This window comes from Bos javanicus, chromosome 1, assembly GCF_032452875.1.
Source record: "Bos javanicus breed banteng chromosome 1, ARS-OSU_banteng_1.0, whole genome shotgun sequence".
NCBI lineage: Eukaryota > Metazoa > Chordata > Mammalia > Artiodactyla > Bovidae > Bos > Bos javanicus.
In genome coordinates, this window is record NC_083868.1 from 669319 (window position 1) to 691299 (window position 21981).

The 21981-nt window shown below is 47.3% G+C and overlaps 1 protein-coding gene across 1 annotated transcript in view; it reads right to left on the bottom strand.

The window, feature by feature from the left end:
* Positions 1 to 21981, bottom strand: part of LOC133254947 (coiled-coil domain-containing protein 3-like) — a 63105-nt gene that overhangs the window by 35473 nt on the left and 5651 nt on the right. Inside the window, exon 4 of the mRNA XM_061429412.1 lies at positions 8529 to 8650. Coding sequence (XP_061285396.1) covers positions 8573 to 8650 — 78 coding nt within the window. The 3' untranslated portion in view covers positions 8529 to 8572. The remainder of the gene's footprint in view (positions 1 to 8528; positions 8651 to 21981) is intronic.

A 21981-nucleotide genomic window follows, 5' to 3' on the forward strand; every position in this document is an offset into this window, starting at 1 on the left:
ACTTCACTGAGGCAACACAAACAGGTCCCTGAGGTCCCCATAGCAACTCGAGAGGAACCCAAGTTTTTGGCTGCTACTCGAGAAAAACAATGAGATTCTCCCCTCAACGCGAGATGAGGCCCTTTTCCAGAGCAGTGTCTTGAGAAAAATCCCACGATCCCTCTTGAAACGCAAAAGGGAACTTGACACCCTTGATGCAACTCAGGAAGGCCCCCAAGATACCCGTCCCCACTAAAAAGGGACACCAAGTTTCATGACACAACTCAAGAAGAGCCCCGTTTTCTCCTTCCTCAACTCGAGATGAAGGTCGATTCCCCTGCTTCGTCCGGAAAGGAATCCTGATGTTGCCGTTGCCCCTCAAGAGGAGGCCAGTCTCACCTTGAAACTCGGGTGCATCCCCGGGAGTCACGCCTCAATTTGAAAAGACCCCGATTTTCCCAGCCACTCCAGGTAAGCCTGATTCCCCTGCACTGACTCGACTGGAACCCCAAGGATCGACTCAAAACACGAAGGGAGGTGTGATAGCCCCATGGCACCTCGAGAAAAAACCCCAGACCCCTAGGTCCACTCGACAGGAAGCCTGACATCTCTTAGAAACCTTGAGAGGGAAGCAGAGTTCCATGTCTCCACACGAGACGAGGCCTGACTACCCTGTTGAGACTCTATAAGAACCCCAAGATCCATGTCAGAACTGGAGAGGAACCCTAAGGTTCCAGCATCAACTCGAGATGAGGCCGTATGCCTCTGCACCGACTAGAGAGGAATCCCTAGAGGCCCCTCGCTAATCGAATGGAGACTTGACTTTGCTGAGGCAACATGAGAGGGTTTGAGGTCCCCGTTGCAACTCAAGAGGAACCCCAAATTTCCAGCTGCGACTGGAGAAACCCCAGAGGATTCTACAGTCAACGTGAGATTTTGCCCCTTCCCACTGCATCATCTCGAGAGAAATCCCACCTTCCCTCTTGAGCCTCAAAAGGGTACTTGACACCCTTTAGGCAACACAAGAAGTTCCCCGACATATCCGTCTCCACTCGAGAGGAACACCAAGCTTCCCACCACAATTCATGAAGAGCCCCGGGTTCATATCCTCATCTCGAGATGAGGGTCCATTCCCCTGCTTCGTCTGCAAAGGAATCCCGAGGTTCCCGTCGCACCTCAGGAGGAGACCGGACTGACACTGAAACTCAAGAGGAACTCCAGGGGTCGTGCCACTGTAGGAAAAGACCCTGATGTCCCCGTCCACTCGCGCTAAGGCCTCATTCCCCTACAACGATGCGAATGTCACCCCGAAGATCAACTCACGACACTAAGGGAGGACTGAGGGCCCTGTGGCGCCTCTAGAAACAGCCCCTGATCCCTACCTCAACACGACAGGATGCCTGACACCCCTTTTCCACCTCGAGCAGGAAGCGGAGTTCCATGCCCCAGCACTAGAGGACGTCTGCCTCCCCAGTGGAATCTCCATAGGGACCCAGAATTCCCTGTCAGAGCTGGAGAGGAACACTGAGTTTCCCGCCTCAACTCGAGATGAGGCCCTAGTCGCCTGCACCAACTTGAGAGGAATCTCCAGAGGCCAATCACAACTTGAAAGGATTCCTGACTTCCCAGAGACAACATGAGAGCCTCCCTCAGGTCCCCATGGCAACTTGAGGAAACCCACACTTTCTGACGCAATTCGAGAAACACCTTGAGATTCCCCCTTCCATGCGAATTGATGCCTGATTTCCCTGCCGTGACTCCAGATCACTCCCACGCTCGCCCTCGCAACTTGAATGGAGACTTGACTTCCCTGAGGCAACACAACAGGCTGCCTTAGTTCCCAGTGGTACCTGGAGAGGTTACCCAAGCCTCCCGCCGTAACTCGAGAAAAAGCACGAGATTCCCCCGTCAACGCGAAATGAGGCCCTTTTTTCCTGCAGCGCCTCGAAAGCAATCCCGAGTTCCCTCTCAAAACTCGAGAGGAGGCTTGACTCCTTTCATGCAACCCAAGGGGGCCCAGAGATCCCCGTCACAACTCAAAATGAAAGTCAATTTTCCGCCACAACTCGAGAAGAGCCCCATGTGTCCCACCTCATCTGGAGATGAGGGCCCATTCCCTGCTTCAACTCAAGAGGAATCCCAACTTCCCTTCACACCACAAGAGGAAGCCTGTGTCACCAATTGAATCTCGAGTGTATCTGGTGGATCCTGTTGCAAGGAAAAAGGATGCTGAGCTCCCACTCAGTTCCAGATAAGTTTTAATTCCCCTCCATCGGCTCCAATGGAACACCGAGTATCCTCTCACAACAGGATTGGGAAGCCTGTCGGCCCTGCCTATCCTCTTGAAAAAGCCCAAATTCCCCACCTGAACTCGACCGGAAGCCTGACACCCCTTTGACAACTCGAGAGGAATGCAGAGTTCCATGCCTCAAAACCAGACGAGGCCTGACTCCCTAGTTGAACCTTGATAGGAAGCCCTAGATCCCTGTCGCCGTGGGAGAAAAACACTGAGTTTCCCTACTGAACTCTACACACGGCCCTATTCGCGGGCAGCAACTCGAGAGAAATCCCGACATGCCACTCGCTACTTGAATAGAGACCTGACTTCGCTGAGGCAACACGAGCAGGTCCCTGAGGTTCCCATCACAACTCGAGAGAAACCCAAGCTTTGCACAGCATCTCGAGGAAAACCACGAGATTCTCCTCTCAACACTAGATAAGGCCCTTTTCCAGAGCAGTGTCTCGAGAGAAATCCCACGTTTCCTCTTGAAACATGAAATGGTACTTGAAAACCCTTGATGCAACTCAGGAAGGTCCCCGAGATACTAGTCCCCACTCTAGAGGAACACCGAGTTTCATGCCACAACTCAAGAAGAGCCCCATTTCCCTCCTCCTCAACTCGACATGTGGGTCGATGCCCCTGCTTCGTCGGAAAAGGAATCCCGACGTTGCCATTGCCTCACAAGAGGAGGCCGGTCTCACCTTGAAACTCAAGCGCATCCCTGGGAGTCATGCCTCAATTCAAAAAGACCCCGATTTCCCCAGCCACTCCAGGTAAGCCTGATTCCCCTGCACTGACTCGACTGGAACCCTGAGGATCGACTCAAAACACGAAGAGAGGTGTGACAGCCCCGTGGCACCTTGAGAAAAAGCCTTAGACTCCTAGGGCCAATCGACAGGAAGCCTGACACTTTTCAAACCTCAAGAGGGAAGCAGAGTTCCATGTCTCCACAGGATACAAGGCCTGACTCCCCTGTTGAGACTCCATATGAACCCAGAGATCCATGTCAGAACTGGAGAGGAACCCTAAGGTTCCGGCATCAACTCGAGATGAGGCCGAATGCCCCTGCACAGACTGGAGAGGAATCCTGAGAGGCCCTTGCTAATCGAATGGAGACTTGACTTTGCTGAGGCAACATGAGTGGGTTTGAGGTCCCGGTCGCAACTCGAGAGGAACCCCAAATTTCCTGCCACGACTGGAGAAACCCCAGGAGATTCTCCGCTCAACCTGAGATGTGGCCCCTTTCCACTGCAGCATCTCAAGAGAAATCCCACCTTCCCTCGTGAGCCTCGAAAGGGTACTTGGCACCTTTTAGTCAACTCAAGAAGTTCCCCGACAAACCCGTCTCCACTGGAGAGAAACACGGAGCTTCCCGCCACAACTCAAGAAGAGCCCCAGTTTCCCCTCCTCATCTCGAGATGAGGGTCCATTTCCCTGCTTCGTCTGCAAAGGAATCCTGACATTGCCGTTGCACCTTAGGAGGACGCCTGTCTCACCTTGAAACTCGAGAGGAACTCCAGGGGTCGTGCCACCGATTGAAAAGACCCCGATGTCCTCGTCCACTCAAGATATGGCCTCATTCACCTGCAAAGACGCGAATGTCACCCCGAGTATCAACTCACGACATGAAGGGAGGACTGAGAGCCCCGTGGCGCTTCTAGAATTAGCCCATGATCCCTACCTCAACTTGACAGGAGGCCTCACACCCCTTTTCCACTTTGAGTGGGAAGAGGAGTTCCATGCACCAACACGAGACGACATATGACTGCTCAGTGGAATCTCCATAGGGACCCTGAGATCCTTGTCAGAACTGGAGAGGAACCCTGAGTTTCCCCCCTCATCTCGAGATGAGGCCCTAGTCACCTGCACCAAATCGAGAGGAATCCCCAGAGGCCCCTCACAACTTGAAAGGATTCCTGACTTCCCGGAGACAACATGAGAGGCTCTCTCAGGTCCCCGTGGCAACTCGAGGGAATCCACACTTCCTGCCGCAACTCAGAAACACCTTGAGATTCCCACTTCCATGTGAATTGAGGCCTGATTCTCCTGCCGTGACTCCAAAGCACCCCCATGCTCGCCCTTGCAACTCGAATGGAGACTTGACTTAACAGAGGCAACACTAGAGGCTGCCTGAGTTCCCCGTGGTACCTGGAGAGGAATCCCAAGCCTCCCGCCACAACTCAAGACAAACCACGAGATTCCCCAGTTAACGCAAGATGAGGCCCTTTTCTCCTGCAGCACCTCGAGAGCAATCCCGAGTTCCCTCTCAAAACTCGAGAGGAGGCTTGACTCCCTTCATGCAACTCAAGGGGGCCCAGAGATCCTCGTCACAACTCGAGATGAAAGCCGAGTTTCCTGCCACAACTCGAGAAGAGCCCCGTGTGACCCACCTCATCTGGAGATGAGAGCCCATTCCCTGCTTCAACTCAAGAAGAATCCCAGCTTCCCCTCGCACCACAAGAGGAGGTCTGTGTCATCAACTGAGTCTTGAGTGGAACCCCACAGATCCTGCCACAAGGAAAAAGGACAGAGTTCCCCTTAGCTCCAGATAAGTCCTGATTCCCCCACACCGGCTCCAATGAAACACTGAGTATCCTCTCACGACAGGATTGGGAGGCCTGTCGGCCTTGCCTATCCTCTTGAAAAAGCCCAAATTCCCTGCCTGAACTCGATCGGAGGCCTCACAGCCCTTTGACAACTCGAGAGGAATGCCGAGTTCCATGTCTCAACACCAGACGAGGCCTGACTCCCTAGTTGAATCTTGATAGGAAGCCCAAGATTCGTGTTGCAGCCAGAGAGGAACACTGAGTTTCCCGACTGAACTCTAGACACGGGCCTATTCACAGGCAGCATCTCGAGAGGAATCCCGATGTGCCCCTCGAAACTCGAAAAGAGACCTGACTTCGCTGAGGCAACATGAGCGGGTCCCTGAGGTCCCCCTTGCGACTCGAGAGGAACCCCAGGCTTCCTGCCACAACTCGAGAAAAACCACGAGATTCTCCCCTCAATGCGAGATGAGGCCCTTTTCCAGAGCAGTGTCTCGAGAGAAACCCCACGTTCACTCTTGAAACGTGAAAGGGTATTTGACACCCTTGATGCAACTCAGGAAGGTCCCCAAGATACCCATCCCCACTCGAGAGGAACACCGAGTTTCATGTCACAACTCAAGAAGAGCCCTGTTTTCCCCCTCCACAACTTGAGATGAGGGTCGATTCCCCTGCTTCATTGGGAAAGGAATCCCGATGTTGCCGTTGCCCCTCAAGAGGAGGCTGGTCTAACCTTGAAACTCGAGTGCATCCCCAGGAGACATGCCTCAATTGGAAAAGACCCCGATTTCACCAGCCACTCCAGGTAAGCCTGATTCCCCTGCACTGACTCGACTGGAACCCCAAGGACTGACTCAAAACATGAAGGGAGGTGTGACAGCCCCATGGCACCTCGAGAAAAAGCCCCAGATGCCTAGGTCCACTTGACAGGTCCATTCTTTGAAATCTCGAGAGGGAAGTGGAGTTCCATGTCTCCACACGAGACGAGGCCTGATCCCCTGTTGAAACTCCATTGGAACCCCGAGATCCATGTCAGAACTGGAGAGGAACCCTGAGGTTCCGGCCTCAACTCGAGATGAGGCCATATGCCCCTGCACCGACTGCAGAGGAATCCCGAGAGGTCCCTTGCAACTTGAATGGTGAGTTGACTTTCCTGAGGCAACACGAGCGGTTTTGAGGTCCCTGTCGCAACTCGAGAGCAACCCAAAGTTTCCTGCCGCGACTCGAGAAACCCCAGGAGATTTTGCCCCTCAACCCGAGATGAGGCCCCTTTCCACTGCAGCGTCTAGAGGGAAATTCAACCTTCCCTTTTGAGCCCCAAAAGGGTACTTGACAACCTTTAGGCAACTCAAGAAGTTCCCTGACATACCCGACTCCACTCGAGAGGAACACCCAGTTTCCCGCCACAACTCAAGAAGAGCCCAGGTTTCCCCTCCTCATTTCGAGATGAGGGTCCATTCCCCTGCTTTGTTTGCAAAGGAATCCCAATATTGCCATCGCACTTCAGGAGGAGGCTGGTCTCACCTTGAAACTGGAGAAGAACTCCAGGGGTCGTGCCACCATTCAAAAAGACCCCAATGTCCCCGTACACTCAAGATATGGCCTCATTCCCCTTCTACAGCACGAATGTCACCTCACGACACGAAGGGAGGACTGAGAGACCTGTGGTGCCTCTAAAAATAGCCCCTGATCCCTACCTCAACAAGACAGGAGGCCTGACACCCCTTTTCCTCCTCAAGCGGGAAGCGGAGTTCCATGCCCCAACACGAGACAACGTCTGCTTCCCCAGTGGAATCTCCATAGGACCCCTGAGATCCCTGTAAGAGCTGAGGAGGAACCCTTAGTATCACACCTCAACTTGAGATGAGGCCCTAGTCGCCTGCACCAACTGGAGAGGAATCCCCAGAGGCCCCTCACGACGTGAAAGGATTCCTGACTTCTCAGAGACAACATGAGAGGCTGCCTCAAGTCCTCATTGGACTTCGAGGGAGCCCACATTTCCTGCCACAACTTAAGAAACACCTTGAGATTCCCCGTTCCATGCGATTTGAAGCCTGATACCCTGCCTTGACTCCAGATCACTCCTGCGCTTGCCCTCACAACTCGAATGGCAACTTGACTCCCTGAGAAAACATGAGAGGATGACTGAGTTCCCCATGGTACCTGGAGAGGAATCTCAAGCCTCCTGCCTCAACTCGAGAGAAACGACGAGATTCCCCCGTCATTGCCAGATGAGGACCTTCTTTTCCTGCAGGGCCTAAAGAGCAATCCTTAGTTCCCTCTCAAAGCTTCATAGGAGGCTTGACTCCCTTTAGGCCACTCAAAGGGCTCCAGGAGATACCCGTCACAACTGGAGAGGAGAGCAGAGTGCTTTGCTTCAACTCCTGCCACAACTCGAGAAAAACCACGAGATTTCCCAGTCATCACCAGATGAGGCCCTTCTTTTCCTGCAGGACCTAAAGAGCAATCCCGAGTTCCCTCTCAAAGGCTTGACTCCCTTTAGGCCACTCAAAGGGCTCCAGGAGTACTGGTCGAAACTGGAGAGGAGAGCAGAGTGCTTAGCTTCAACTCGAGACAAGGCCTGACTCCCCAGGTGAACCTTGAATGCAACCCAGAGATCCCTGTCGCCACTGGAGAGGAACACAGAGTTTCTGGACCCAAGTCTAGATGAGGCCTATTTCCCCTGCAGTGACTTGCGTGGAATCCCGTGGTGCCTGTCACAACTCAAAATGAGACCTGACGTCCCTGAGGTAATATGAGCAGGACCCTGAGGTCCACGTCGCAACTTGATAGGAACCCCAAACTTCCCGCCAAGCCTCGAGGAAAACCAAGGGATTCTCCCCTAAACGCAAGATGAGGCCCTTTCCCACTGCAGCATCTCAAGAGAAGTCCCACATTCCCTCTTGAAACTCGGAACGGTACTCAACACCCTTTATGAAACTCAAGAAGTTCCCCGACATACCCATCCCCACTCAAGCAGAACACCGATTTTCCTGGCACACCTCAATCTGAGCCCCTTTGCCCCTCCTCATCTCGAGATGAGGGTCGATTCCTCTGCTTTGTCTGGAAAGGAATCCCGAAGTTCCCGTCGCACCTCAAGAGGAGGCCAGTCTCACATTGAAACTCGACAGGAACCCTCATGGGTCGTGCCACAATGCCAAAGACACCGATTTCCCCATCCACTTGACATAAGGTTTATGCCCCTGCACCAATTCCAATGGAACCCCAAGTATCATGAATAAATATGAATAAACATTAAAACCATTTTCAGTGAAAAATATCCATATAAAAAAGGCCACGTGGATCCCATATTCACCATGTCTGCTTTAAATCCATCAAGTTTTCCCAAATCACTGAAAATCTGAGTAACACTCTTAAAAAGAAAAAAAAAAAAGTATGGGAAGAAAAGATATATTCATACAATTGAACAATTGCTGAAATGTAAGTGAGGCTGTGGATTACATTATACTGTACAAACCATATGATTTCCTGATTTTGGAGATTATGTGCAGGTTTTGCTGGAGCATGCACCCATTTTGGATAAAACACATAGAGTATTTCAGATGATGTGGCAAATGCGAGCACTTTTTCCATTGTTAGGTGTTTTCTGTACATTTTAAATTCCTGGAAAGTAAATTATGTCTCAAAACAAACAAGTCAATACCGTAAAAGAAAATCAGATTAGACAGGCATGAAACTTTCCTATAGAGGTCAAGACTTACCCAGACGAAGTTCAAGGGAAGCTGTGATTGATGCTCACTGCCCTTCAAGGAGTGCACATGGAATGAAGAAGTACTGTGGGAAGTCTATTAGTAACCACCATGCCTTGGGTCCTCTGGATGACCTATTGCAGGAAAAACAGATTTTACAAATAAAAGTTTCCCCATAACTTCACAAACAGTTGTTAGACTATATTCAGTAAAGTTGAATAATTTCCGATCAATTTACAATCATATAAAATACTACAACGTACAATCCCAGTCAATATACAAAAATCATTTGTGTTTCTACACACTAATAACAATCAGAAACAAAAATGAAGAAAATCCCACTTATTATTGCATCCAAAAGAATAAAACATGTAGCAACAAACTTAATCAAGGACATAAAAGACCAGTAGTCAGAAAGCTAGAAAGCACTGATGAAGAAACCAAAGAAAACACAAATAAACAGAAAACTATTCCAAGCTCATGCACTGGAACAATGAGGAATGACAATGTCCATTCCAACCAGAGCCATCAAGAAATACACTGACTGCAATCACAAAATAATATTCAATGGCCTTTTTCACAGAAATAGAAATATTCCTAATATTAGGCTGCTAATATTGAACAGGACCTTAAATGGCCAAGAAGACTCTGATAAAGAAGAACATAGCTGGAGGTGTCTTCCTCTCTGACTTCAAACTACATCACAAACTTGTAGTAACCACCACAGTGAGGAACTGGCAGGAACACAGACACATGGAAAGAATAGAGAGCCCAGGAATGAACCCACATGTACGTGGTCAGTTCATGAAAATCAAACCAGGAACAAGCGAAGAGGAAAGGACAGTCTTCTTAAGAAACAGTGACAGGAAAACTGGCCACCTACTCGGAAGGACATCAGTGTAGGTCATCCTCTAGATCATCTAACAGAAATCAAACAGAAAACCCGTCTTTTTGCATATGGAGCTCTTTCCCCCACTGAGTCCTGAGATGGACCTCTGGTCAGCGCTCAGCTGGACATAGGAAACATTTACTTCATCGTCATTTTTCCCTCTTGCAGCGCCGCCCTGCTGGTGGGCACTGAGGCAACCCCGCTCCTCTCAGCTGGGACGCAGCCCCATTACCCAGGAGCCCAAGCCCTGAGGAAACAAAACTGCTGCCAGCTAGTCACCGAGCCCAGTCTGAAGGCAAAGCATCCTGCGCCCGTGGGTCAGAGGGGGTTTTGGCGCCCCCTGCGGGCCTCCAGAGAAAAGCGGGCAGCCCGGTGCTCACAGACCTCAGAGGGCTCACCCAGAAGCAGCTCTGCTGTGAGCACTCAGACTGGAAATCCAAACTGAAATGGAGCAAAATAGCTCCATGACCCTCCTCAAAACATGGCTAAGGAACAATCAGAGCCTGTATGGAATGCAGCCATAAAAAGGAACACATTTGAGTCAGTTCTAATTAAGGGGATGAACCTAGAGTGTATTAAACAGGCAAGTCAGTCAGAAAGAGAAAAACATGGAATTGAGAAGGATGGATTTGATTAATCTGTTCACATAGCAGCAACAGAGATGCAGACATAGAGAACAGACTTACGGACAAGGGTGGGGAACAAGAGGGAGAGGGTGAGATGAATGGAGAGAGCAGCATGGATGCATGTACACCAACATTTGTAAATAGACAACCAGTGGGGGTTTGCTGTATGACTCAGGGAACTCAAACTGGGGCTCTGTAATAACCTAGCTAGAGAGGTGGGGATGGATGGGATGTGGGAGGGAGATTCAAGAGTGAGGGGACACACGTACACCTATGGTTAATTCATGAGGATGTATGACAAATCGAACCAATATTGTAAAGCAATGATCAATCAACTAAAAATAAGTAACTGTCAAAAAAAAGTGAAATGAACAGAAACACAAACTTTGCAACTAACACCATAATTATATTTAAAAAACTATACAATTTTAGAGAACAACAAAAGATCTACATGACCTTTGGTCTAGTGATGAGTTATAACACACAACAAAAAATCCAACTTACCAAATTAGGAATAAAATTATTTAAAACATTGACTTTTACAATTTTATACATTTACTCTGTGAAGGACCTTATTCGAGAGAACCAAAAGAAAACTGTTAAATGAACCACTGACCACCCACCCTTGCCAGGCAACAGAGAAGAGAAAACACTTGCAGGAGTCATCTTACAACAGGAGGTCCTGGTAAGGAACAAGGGACTAACAAGCTACCACCAACCAGGATTCTGGAGAGGTCAAAAAGAGACGGGAGGCTGCAGTCCAGAAGTCCTATCAACTTCCCAGGACCCTCCTCGCTGGAATCCATCTTGGCTGAGTGATGTGTGTGCCCCCAGGAAGGATCCTGGTTCAGAATGACTGGCAAGAGACAAACCAGAAACTAACCCAATGGCCATAAACCTTGAGACGGTGAGCCACGTGGCAGAGCAGTTCTCTCCGTTTCCCTCACCCTCCTGCCTTCTGCCCCGACAGTCCTTCCCAATGAAGTCTCTCACTTGGACGGCACTCCTCTCCTCAGACAATTTGTTTCCAAGTGTCAGACAAGAATCCACTCTCAAGCCCTGGAAGGGATCCTCCTTCCTTCATCAAAACCACAATCCAGGAGAAAATATCATCCAAATGCTACCTTGTAGAGAAGGCAATGGCACCCCCTCCAGTATTCTGGCCTCAGAAATCCCAGGGACAGAGACGCTTGGTGGGCTACAGTCCAACAGCAGGGCATTTCTGAGGGGAGGAAACAGTCCCAGGGAAGCTGAGGTGCTTGCCAAAGCCCCCAGAGCTTTGGATGGCACAGCCAGAACTGTGGCTGAGGACTCCCAGTAGCCAGGCCTCTTGATCTTGGCCTCTCCTACCAGGTACATGTGTGGAAAACTAGAATCAAAAATATGCCTGAGGGCTTCCCTGGTGGCTCCGTGGTAAAGAATCTGCTTGCCAGTGCTGGAGATGCAGGTGTGATCCCTGCTATGGGAAGATCCCACATGCTATGGAGCCCATGTGCCACAACTGCTGAGCCTGTTATCTAGATCCTGGAAGACACAATGCCAAGCTCACATACTGCAACCACTGAAGCCCGTGAGCCTGTGCCCCACAACAAGAGGAGCCACTGGAGTGAGAAGCCTGCACACCACTAGTTATGGCCCACACTCACCCGAACTAGGGAAAAGCCCACACACAAAGACCCAACACAGCCAAAAATAAATACAATTGTTTTCCTTAAAAATGCGTATCTGACAAAGAATCTGTACTCAAATTGTCCAAGAACACTAGAGCAAACAAGCCCATTCATAATTGGTAAAGATTGAAATAGACACCTGGCCATGGAGGGTATACTGATAGTAAACTATCCTACAGAAACATACTCAAGATACTGGTGGGATGCATGCACGGCCCCCTTTGGAAGACAGTATGACAGTTTTTTTCAGTAACCACATGGGACAAGCACTGAATTCTATACATGACAGGTGGTGGACGCCAGGTATCTTACCATTGGAATGGGAAGTTACGGAGAAACAAAAGGAAAGGTTCCAAGATCCATGGAGACATCATCACAAATTACCTTTAACTGAATATGTTCAAAGGTAAGCTGGAATACATGTATATATTTCCTAGTATTGTCATCTGAGCATATTTAGCCCTTACATGTATGTTTTGCATATCATTCTCTAATGAAAGGGAATAGGAAATGTCCCTGGTGGTCTGGTGGTAAAGGATCTGCCTACCAATGCAGGGAACACGGCTTCAATCCCTGGTGCTAGAAGATTCCACATACCCAGGGGCAACTAAGCCCCCATACAACTACTGAAGTACTTGCATGCTCCAGAGCCCAAGTTCTGCAGAGAAACTGCTGCAAGAAGAATCCATGGCACCGCCACTAGAGGGCAGCCTCTGCTCACTACAACTAGACATCTAGCAACGAAGACCCAGCATAGTCAAAAATAATTCAATGTTAAAAGAAATAAAAGGACAGAAGTTCTTTGAATTAATGACTGAGATTAGGGGTGAGGCAGTACATATATGAGACAGGATAATCTTAAAGTATGAGAAAGTAAAGACAATTATCAAGCTGTCCAAACTGATAAAAATGAATGATTACACAGTTTTATCTGTATACACTAGCAAATAATAATCTGAAAAGGAATATAAAAAAAACAATTCCCTTTTAATAATGTCAACATTAATAAAATACTTTGCCATGGATGTAACGAGGATGACAAGACTGGCACACTGGAAATTATACACGATTGCTGAAAAAATATCCTGAATATATGTACAGATATCCCATAGTGATGGAAAGACTTAAAATGGCAATACCATGGAATGCATCTTCAATCTGAAATGAAGATCCAATATGACTTGATCACTCAGAGCTTTTGTCTCATAAGGTTTTATTAAAGTATAAAAGAGACAGAGAAAGCTGCTGATATAGACTTCAGATGTGCGCAGTAAGAATACCCCCTGCTGGTCTTTAGACAGATATTATACAGCCACTGCTAAGTCACCTGAGTCATGTCCGACTCTGTGCGACCCCATAGATGGCAGCCCACTAGGCTTCCCATTCCTGGGATTCTCCAGGCAAGAACACTGGACTGGGTTGCCATTTCCTTCTCCAATGCATGAAAGTGAAAAGTGAAAGTGAAGTCGCTCAGTCGTGTCCGACTCTAGTGACCTCATGGACTGCAGCCTATCAGGCTCCTCTGTCCATGGGATTTTCTAGGCAAAAGTACTGGAGTGGGGTGCCATTGCCTTCTCCAATACAGCCACTAGCAGTCTGCTAAGGAAAGAAAGGCAATGTCTCAGAGAATGGCACCAGGCCTGTCACCCACAACATGCATTGAGATAACATTGGCAGCAGGTGAGTCATCCTGGGCCATAAAATGATTGACATGAATCTTGAAGAAAGGCAGATTTCCAGGCAAATATATCATTTCATTAACATAGATTAGGAGAACAAGGTATGAGTAAGACATACTGGTTTGTCAAGTCAGTTCTGAGCCTTTAGGGGGAACCGACCTGAAGACAGAGTCTAGCGGAAATACGTAGTATATTAACATAGCTTAAGACAAGCAGTTCCTTACGAAAAAATGCATTGCTTAGCTCAAGTTCTGAGAAAAGTTAAGTTCAGGTGGAGCCATGAATCGTCATGGCAACACAGAATTTTCAGAGAAACATCCTTTTAAATTTGTATGGGGAAAAAAAAATAAATTTGTATGGAGAAGGGGAAAAAATGTAACACTAGAGAGATAGAAAAAATCATCTGACACTTACAGCCTATTCCCTCTGTCTGGAGACCCCCAGCCTTCCTGCCTATTACCCTCTCAGGGCCTTTAGGAAGCAATACACAAGCTGAAAATAACATACACGTGGAATGACAAGGGACTCCAAAGAGCCAGAACCATCATGTGAGTCTGCAGTGCTAAGGTCCTCTGGTATGCTGTGCTAAGTCACTTCAGTCACGTCTAACTGTCAGAGCCCACCAGGCTCCTCTGTCCATGGGAATTTTCTAGGCAAGAATACTGGAGTGGGTTGCCCTGCCCTCCTCCAGGGGATCTTCCCAACCCAGGGATCAGATTCCTGCATTGGCAGGGAGGTTCTTTACCACTAGCACCACCTGGGGCAAAAGTGCCTAAAAGGAGATCAGGGAAATCCAGTTAGGAGAAGGGACTCAGAGGAAAGGAAGTGAGGGAAGGAGACTCTTAGTCACACTCAGAGAAGCCCGGCAGGTAGTACTGCAGGTGGAAGAGGGGAGGAAGCAGGCTGGAGCTGTGTAGAAGATGAAAGAGGGAACTAAAGCAGGGGCCCCCAACCTCGAGGATCTAATGCCTGATGATCTGAGGTGGGACTGATGAAATCATACTAGAAATAGGTGTTCGGTCACTCAGCGGTGTCCAGCCCTTTGTAGCCCACCAGGCTCCTCAGTCCATTGAATTCTTCAGGCAAGAATACTGGAGTGGGCTGTCATTTCCTTCAGGAGATCTTCCCCACCCAGGGACTGAACCCGGGTCTCCCACACTGCGGGCAGACTCTTTACCAACAGAACCACCAGGGAACAAAAGTCTAAATAGAGTGCACAGTAAATGGACTGCACTTGAAACATCCCAAAACCTTCCCCCACCCCTGTCTGTCAAAAAATTGTCTTCCAAAAAAACTCCCGAGGTCAAGGAAGGAACTTCAAGTGTACTCAACTGTCCCAGGTTGCTGGCTTAGGGAGATGCTGAAGCAGGGGTGTTCCTAGAGGTAGAACCTCCCTTGCGTGGAGTCCTTAACAGACCTCCGATAGCCTTGGTGATGAAGGGAGAGATTTGTTTCATTTTTTTTTTAATATCCTAGTGGGATAAACTTAAAACTTAGAAATTCTCTTCGTCTTCCTAATAAAATGTTTTATTTCTTTACTGATATGTGAAGTACCAACTGTGACAATCACTGTTCTAATATACCTCATAGTATTGCTGACAATATGGGTATAATTATGTGAAATTAAAGTTATTCAATAAAAATGATGAAGCATCTGCCCTGTGCCCAGCACTTTCCAAGGGTTGGGGAGTACAATGAAAATACTCCATAAGATGCACAGCTGGTAGGCACATTCTTTAAAAAAGCCTTTTACATTTCCACCAATAGTTTATTCTCAATGTCAACACTTGCCAATTAATGACCATGCTGGGTGGGAAGCTCATTAAAAACCCAGGAGCCAGGGTTCCTGGAAGGATATCCCATTCTCCCTTGGACAGTCCTCCACCCTCTCTGGCTCTCAGTTTCCTCATCTGCAAAATCATGGACAACTGACTATAATTCATCCCTGGAACCCATTGAGGGGGAGGGGGAAATATTACTCCAAGGCCTGGATGAGAGACCAGATTGAAAGAAAATATGTCATTGCTGGTTTTTAGTCAAACAGACAGATACAATGAAGGAAGGAGCTCCTGGCCCTGCGGGATTTGCCTAGGGGTCTAGTCTGGGAAATTCTTACACATCAGGAGATGGATCCAAGCCAGATTTCCACCAACAAGAACATCCATACAAAGGACAAGCCTGCATAGCTCTGTGCCCATCAGCCACAGGAAGAGACTGCCTCCAGACAGTCAGCAGTATTTACAAGTGACCTCCTAAGGCCTTCACCAAACTACAGGGACACTTCTTGGTTTTCTGTTTCCCTCACTTTTCTGACTCTTTTCTTAAAAAAACACACATTTCTTTATAGAATGCCACAGTGGAAGGAAAATAGGCCTTCAATTTTTAGACCTCAATTTGCAAAGAATTTGGAGCTTTTTTTTTTTCTTTTAATTAAAGCACCACATAATTTAAAAATTTTACACATTCTAATTATTCAGTTCCCAAACCCCAAACTTATTGCACAGGGTCCCCATGGAAAGGCCCCCTCTCAGCAGGACAGCCACAGATTCCACCATGAAATGGCAGCAAGGTGCCCTCCTCCCTTCTTTTTCTGCCTGGGTGGCCACCAGATGTTTAAATCCATCCACCCTACTATATTTCTAGGGTGCAATTGGTGGCCCCTTCCCTTTCCCATTCCAGCAGGTGGTCAAGGGCCCACTGGGCTGCAAAGCGGCAGAAGCAGGGCTGGGCCAGCCAGCCAGAGTAAGGGTTATGAAGTCCCCGCAGGTGAAATCACCAGGAAGGATAAATCCCTTGGACTTCCAGCAGGCACTAAGCTGCTTTGGAAAATCCACAGGGGTCTGAGCTTTATGCGAAGGGGTAAAGCGGTAAGTAAAGGCCTTGACTCCAAAGGCGAGGCCTTTCCGCGACCACCAGGTTAGGGGGCTCCGAGACTGTGCCAACAGAGAGGGCAGAATACGTAGTTCCCTGCTCCACCGAATCTCAGTTCCCTTACCTGTGGTCCACACCCCTCCACTCTGCTCACTGGATGCCGATCCCTGGGGACCCAGGAGTGCACGAAATGGGCCTTCCCAGCCACAATGGCTACCCCTGAGAGCACAACTGTGACCCCCTGCCCCGGATGCACTCCCAGTGCCCCCCACCCCCACCCCAACACGCACTCCTGGTGCACCTCGCCCCCATGCCCACTTCCAGGAGAGGCACGCGGGCCTCGCTACTGCTCCAGGTGAAATACAAGGACAAGCAAATCCACCCCACAGAGACAATCCAAGCTTTTTATCAGCTGATCTGTCTATGATTCAGCGATAAAACTATGACTACAGAAAGGAAAGATGACCCGACCTAGGACCGCCATGATATTCTATAGAACCAGACAAAATTGGTTACAAGGAAACTTCTTTTTTACTTGGAAACCGTAAAGTTGGTTCTTTTGCATATGCAATTAAAAACAATTAGCTTGTTACAAAGGCCTGCCTAGGGCAACGCTTGAAGTTAATCCTTGCCACAGAATTCAACAACTTCCCTAGTGTCTGCCTACAATGTGGGAGACCTGGGTCCAATCCCTGGGTCGGGAAGATCTCCTGGAGAAGGGAATGGCAACCCACTCCAGTATTCTTTCCACTACCCGCCTCCCCCCACCCTCACCCCCCTAAAAAAAAGCAGCTCAAAGATATTTTTTAAATCTCAGGTGGAAAACTAGAAGATCCCTTGTCTGTCTGTCTGGATTTATGTATGTCTCAGTGTGAGTCTTCTGTTTTTTGATAATATTGCTCAAGTTCTGAGTTCTTATTTAAATGGTCTTAAGAAAAGGAAGCCCTTAGAAATCAAACAGTTGTAAATATAAGAAAACATTGACCTAAATTAATTTCAGATTCACGTGAACTGGGAAATAGTCAATATTAAATATCTAGTATTTTTTTTTTTTTGCTACTCTACTATAGACATGTCTAAGAGTCACTAACATTAAGCACAAAATTTTCATAGTGCCTAGGTTTATTATAAGTTAAAAATTGCTATATTGTTGTATCTGTCACAAGCTTGTCAATAAGAAAGTACCTCTAAACAATAACAAAAAAAAACTAAAAAATGTAAATATGATATAAGCTTTTAGATAAACTATTAACAATAATTATACTCTAAAATTTATATTTTTATAAATATATTATTATTATATTCTAAAATTTTTTCTCAACATTGAAACTCTGGTATCTAACACAGCAGCTGCCTCATGGCAGTCACTCAACAGTCACTTGCTAAAGACTGGACTCAACAATTTCACAAAATGAGGTGTGTATTGATATAATGTCATACATGTCCACACTCCATGTAATATCCATGGACTGGAAACAGTGTAATTACCTATCAACAGGGAACTTGATTAAATACACAGTAAGGCATTAATACAATGGAATATGACACAGCTGTTTAAACCAACATACATGTCTAGATATAGAAACTTACATGTCTACTTACATGTACCCACTTGTGAAAAAAGCAGGGCACAACCACATGTGCACATTGCAGTGCCACTGGTACCAAAAGTGTGTGTTAGTCACACAGTCATGTCGACTCTTTGTGACCCCATGGACTGAAGCCCATCAGGCTCCTCTGTCCATGGGATTCTCCAGGCAGGAATATAGGAGTGGGCTGCCATGCCCTTAAAGAAGACAGTGAATCTTGACTGAAGTGTTTGTTGGGCAAGAATACTCATTGGAAGCTTACAAGAAACTATTAACAGTGGTTACTTGGAGGGTAGGTGGGAACTGGGTGGATGGGTGTCAGAGGTGGGAGAAAAAAACTCTACTGACTACCATTTTATACTTTCAGATTTGGGAATCCACATGAACATGGTTTATAACTCAGTATATGAATTTTTAAGTGCTCTGTGACCAGAACACAGTAAATTCTGTTGAATGAATTACAACACACATGAGAGCTTCCCCATCATTAATTCCCCTCTCCACCACCTACCCTGTCACCATTGCTCCCACTGCCACTGCCCTGGGAAGACACAGGAAGCTTTTTAAAAGTTTCATCATCTTTAAGTTTTAAAGCCATACTTTCTAACTATCCATTTATAGTCATAAACCCGTCCATCACTCTTTACAACTGACAAAGTGCTTTTAATCCTATGATCTAATTGGGTCCTTAGGACAACCTGAGACAGTTTATAGGTTTTGAAAGTGAAAGTCGCTCAGTGGTGTCTGACTCTTTGTGACACCATGGACTATAGAGTTCATGGAATTCTCCAGGCCAGGATACTGGAGAGGATAGCCTTTCCCTTCTCCAGGGGATTTGCCAACCCAAGGATAGAACCCAGGTCTACTGCACTGCAGAGGGATTCTTTACTAGTTGAGCCACAAGGGAAGCCCAAGAATACTGGAGTGGGTAGCCTATCCCTTCTCCAGCAGATCTTCCTGACCCAGGAATCAAACTGGGGTCTCCTACATTGCAGGCAGATTTTTTACCAACTGAGCTATCAGGGAAGGATAAAACTGAAGTTTTGGGAAATTAAAGGTTCTGCCTGAGGTCATGCCTCTGAAAATGACACAGCCAATCCTGATTGCCTGATGAGGATGGCACCTCCCTCACCATCCTTCCCAACTCTGAAAAGGGGGAAAAGAAAGATGACAGGAGGTCTTCCACAGATTTTATGTCAGTCCCATGACACTCTAGGTCAGATTGATGTATGTGTGGGTCAGTCTGAGTCGCGGTCCCGGGGGACAGGACTTGCTGAGAGAGGAAAACAGCCAACTTTTGTTTTGATTGTTACACTCACCCAGCAGGGAAGGAAAAAGGAAAGGAAAATGTTCTTGGCTGGCATGGAGAGAACCCTGCCAGAAAATGAGATGGATGCTCTAACTTGCCAAAGACATCCCCGGAGGCCCCATTAACACCATGATACTGAACCAGAGAGATGCTGAACAGTTAGGAGTGCTGCTGATTCCCTGGAAACTTTTGAAAGCAAGCTTATGTTTCCACTGACTGAAGCAAGGGGTGGGGGTGGGGGTGAGGGGAGGGGGGAGTGGTGGGATGTCTAAGGATGGAATTAGAGAATGGGAGGATTTGGCTGCTGAGGACGGAGTTGCAGGCTGTCCTGGGTATGTATCACAAAAACTTTCCCTACATCAGCTTTTCCTCTGGTTCAATTTCTTAACCTCCAGACTGACCCTAGAGTCCCAGATTCATGTGATACTGCAAGAGAATGAGAAGGAGGAGATGCACCCTTCACGACCACGATCTAAACACACTGTTCGAGATGACTGGGGACTTAGAGAAGAGCAGCAGCAACAGTGGAAATGATGAGAATTCATCAGTGTGCCCCCTGAATTCATCGTCATCTAAGATACGGCATGTGATATAGGGAAATTGTGTAATGTGCACCATCCAAGGCCATTCATAATGGTCTCAGAACAAATGAAGGATTCACATGTTCCCATTAGCAAGAGTCTAACTGGAATAAAAAGGTGACCCAAACAAGCTCCTCTGACCCCATCTAAGATGGAAGACCCATCACCTTAGGAAAAACAGACTGTTTGTGTTGTAACATGATTTATTTACCCTGCATAGGAGAGAAAGCAGGATACTCATCTTCACACAGAAAAAGCAGAGAGGACTTCCTTGGTGGCAAAGTGGATAGGAATCCATCTGCCAGAGCAGGGACATTGCTTCAATCCCTGGTCCAGGAAGATTCCACAAGCTGCAGATCAACTAGGCCCATGTGCCAAAACTAGTGAGCCCACAACCCACAACTACTGAAGCCCATGTGCTCAGAGCCTGTGCTCTGTGATGACGGAAGCTACTGCAATAAGAAGCCTGTGCACTGCAACAAAGAGCAGCTCTTGCTTGCCATAACTAGATAAAAGCCCTCATGGCAACAAAGATCCAGTGCAACTGAACGTAAGTTTTTGTTTGTTTGTTTTGTTTTAAGCAGATAATTTTAAATTTTAGTTTAGTTTAGTTTTTTTTTTTTTTTCAAGAAAGGAACAAGTAACTGTCCATAACTCTTCATCTAATTCTGACACCTTCAATTCACAACAATTTTAATCACTGCAGAGAAAGTAAAAATTTCTCAAGGAATATCATAAAATATAAATGCAGGCACCTTACTTTTATTTTAAACCTAAATTCTCAAATGAACTAGCTAATTTAACTCAGCTCTGATGTGGTATCTTTCAAAGTGGGCAGAAGAAGGAGCCAAGATGTGATACATACAAAGTCCATCAACACCTCAGTTTGGCTCTGCAACAGTTCAGCAACCTGGAACAATTAATTCTCTTTCCCCAAAAGCTTCTGACTCAGTGCAAACACACATACCCACCCTCTGTTATCTAAGAGACCAGGATGATGAAAGGGAAAAGGAATTCTCCCCAAGATCAACATCTGACCACCCAAAATAGGACTGCCTTCACATTAAATCAATTTTTCACAGTTCCATTGTTCTATTTGTTTCAAATGATGGAAAATCTAATTGCACTAAAATGTTAATAGCTTCATTGTGTGACCACAGGGCTAATCAGCTATATTTCTAAAGAGTTTGGGGCTCAGCTGTGAGGAATTTTTGGATCAATATCTGATCTCTTGACATCAATGTACTATTACCAAGGATTTAGGACATGAAACAAAAATCCAACAAAATGGATAACCACAGGACCAAGGCTAAAAAGATTTAATTTGAACATGCTATGGTCTGACCTAGGCTGGGGATCTCAGGCTTATACTTGGTGGGTCCAGTTCAATGTGGAGTGGGCGCTGGCACAGATTGAGTCGGGTAGGAAAAAAAAAAAAAAGAGTGGGGCAGGGGGAAAGAAAGGTGCTTAGATCCATGTGGGGAGTGAAATATATGACAAGCACTCAGAAAATTTTGGCAAATCTTGAAGAGGGGTCAGGGAGTTGAGAACTGTCAGTAGGGCAGGCTGAAGGAAGGAACCCTGGATAATGTATGGAAAGGAAGAATCAACACTTTTCCTCAGTCAGATGTACTTGCCCACGATGAGACCAGTTTCTGTGCAAAGAACATGAAGAAAGGCTCCAGGTGCCATGGAGCCCTGGGCAGGAGGTTTGGAAGAACAAGGCCACTCCCCTAGGCCCACCCACCAGACAAGGGAAAGACAGCGCCCCCACCAAGGGCACCACAGATGGGGGAAAGAAGGAAACCACCTAATACATGCACATTGGTTCATTAACCCACATCAGAACTGTCTCCTGTGGTCTGTCACATGGTCCTATAAACACCTTGGTGGGAGACTGGGAGCAATGGGCCATGGTCTCCCTGCTCCCCTGGCTCAGTTGCAACAATGCCACTGCACAGAGAAAGCGATAGTCCTCGAAATATCCCCACAACTCAGGCATCTGCTTCACACTGAAAGATGCCTTTTCTATCTTCATGCCTAGAGTGATCCGGATCCTTCTGTTCCATGGGAACTAGATCCTGCCACTAAGGGTTTGCATGCTACAACTGAAGATCCTGCATGCTGTAAGGAAGACTGAAGATCCCACATGCCACAACTAAGACCCAGCAGGGCCAAGTAAAAACATGCATAAGTATTTGAAATCAACAACAGAAGTAGTCAATAACAGCTCAGTGTATTGAATGCTTAC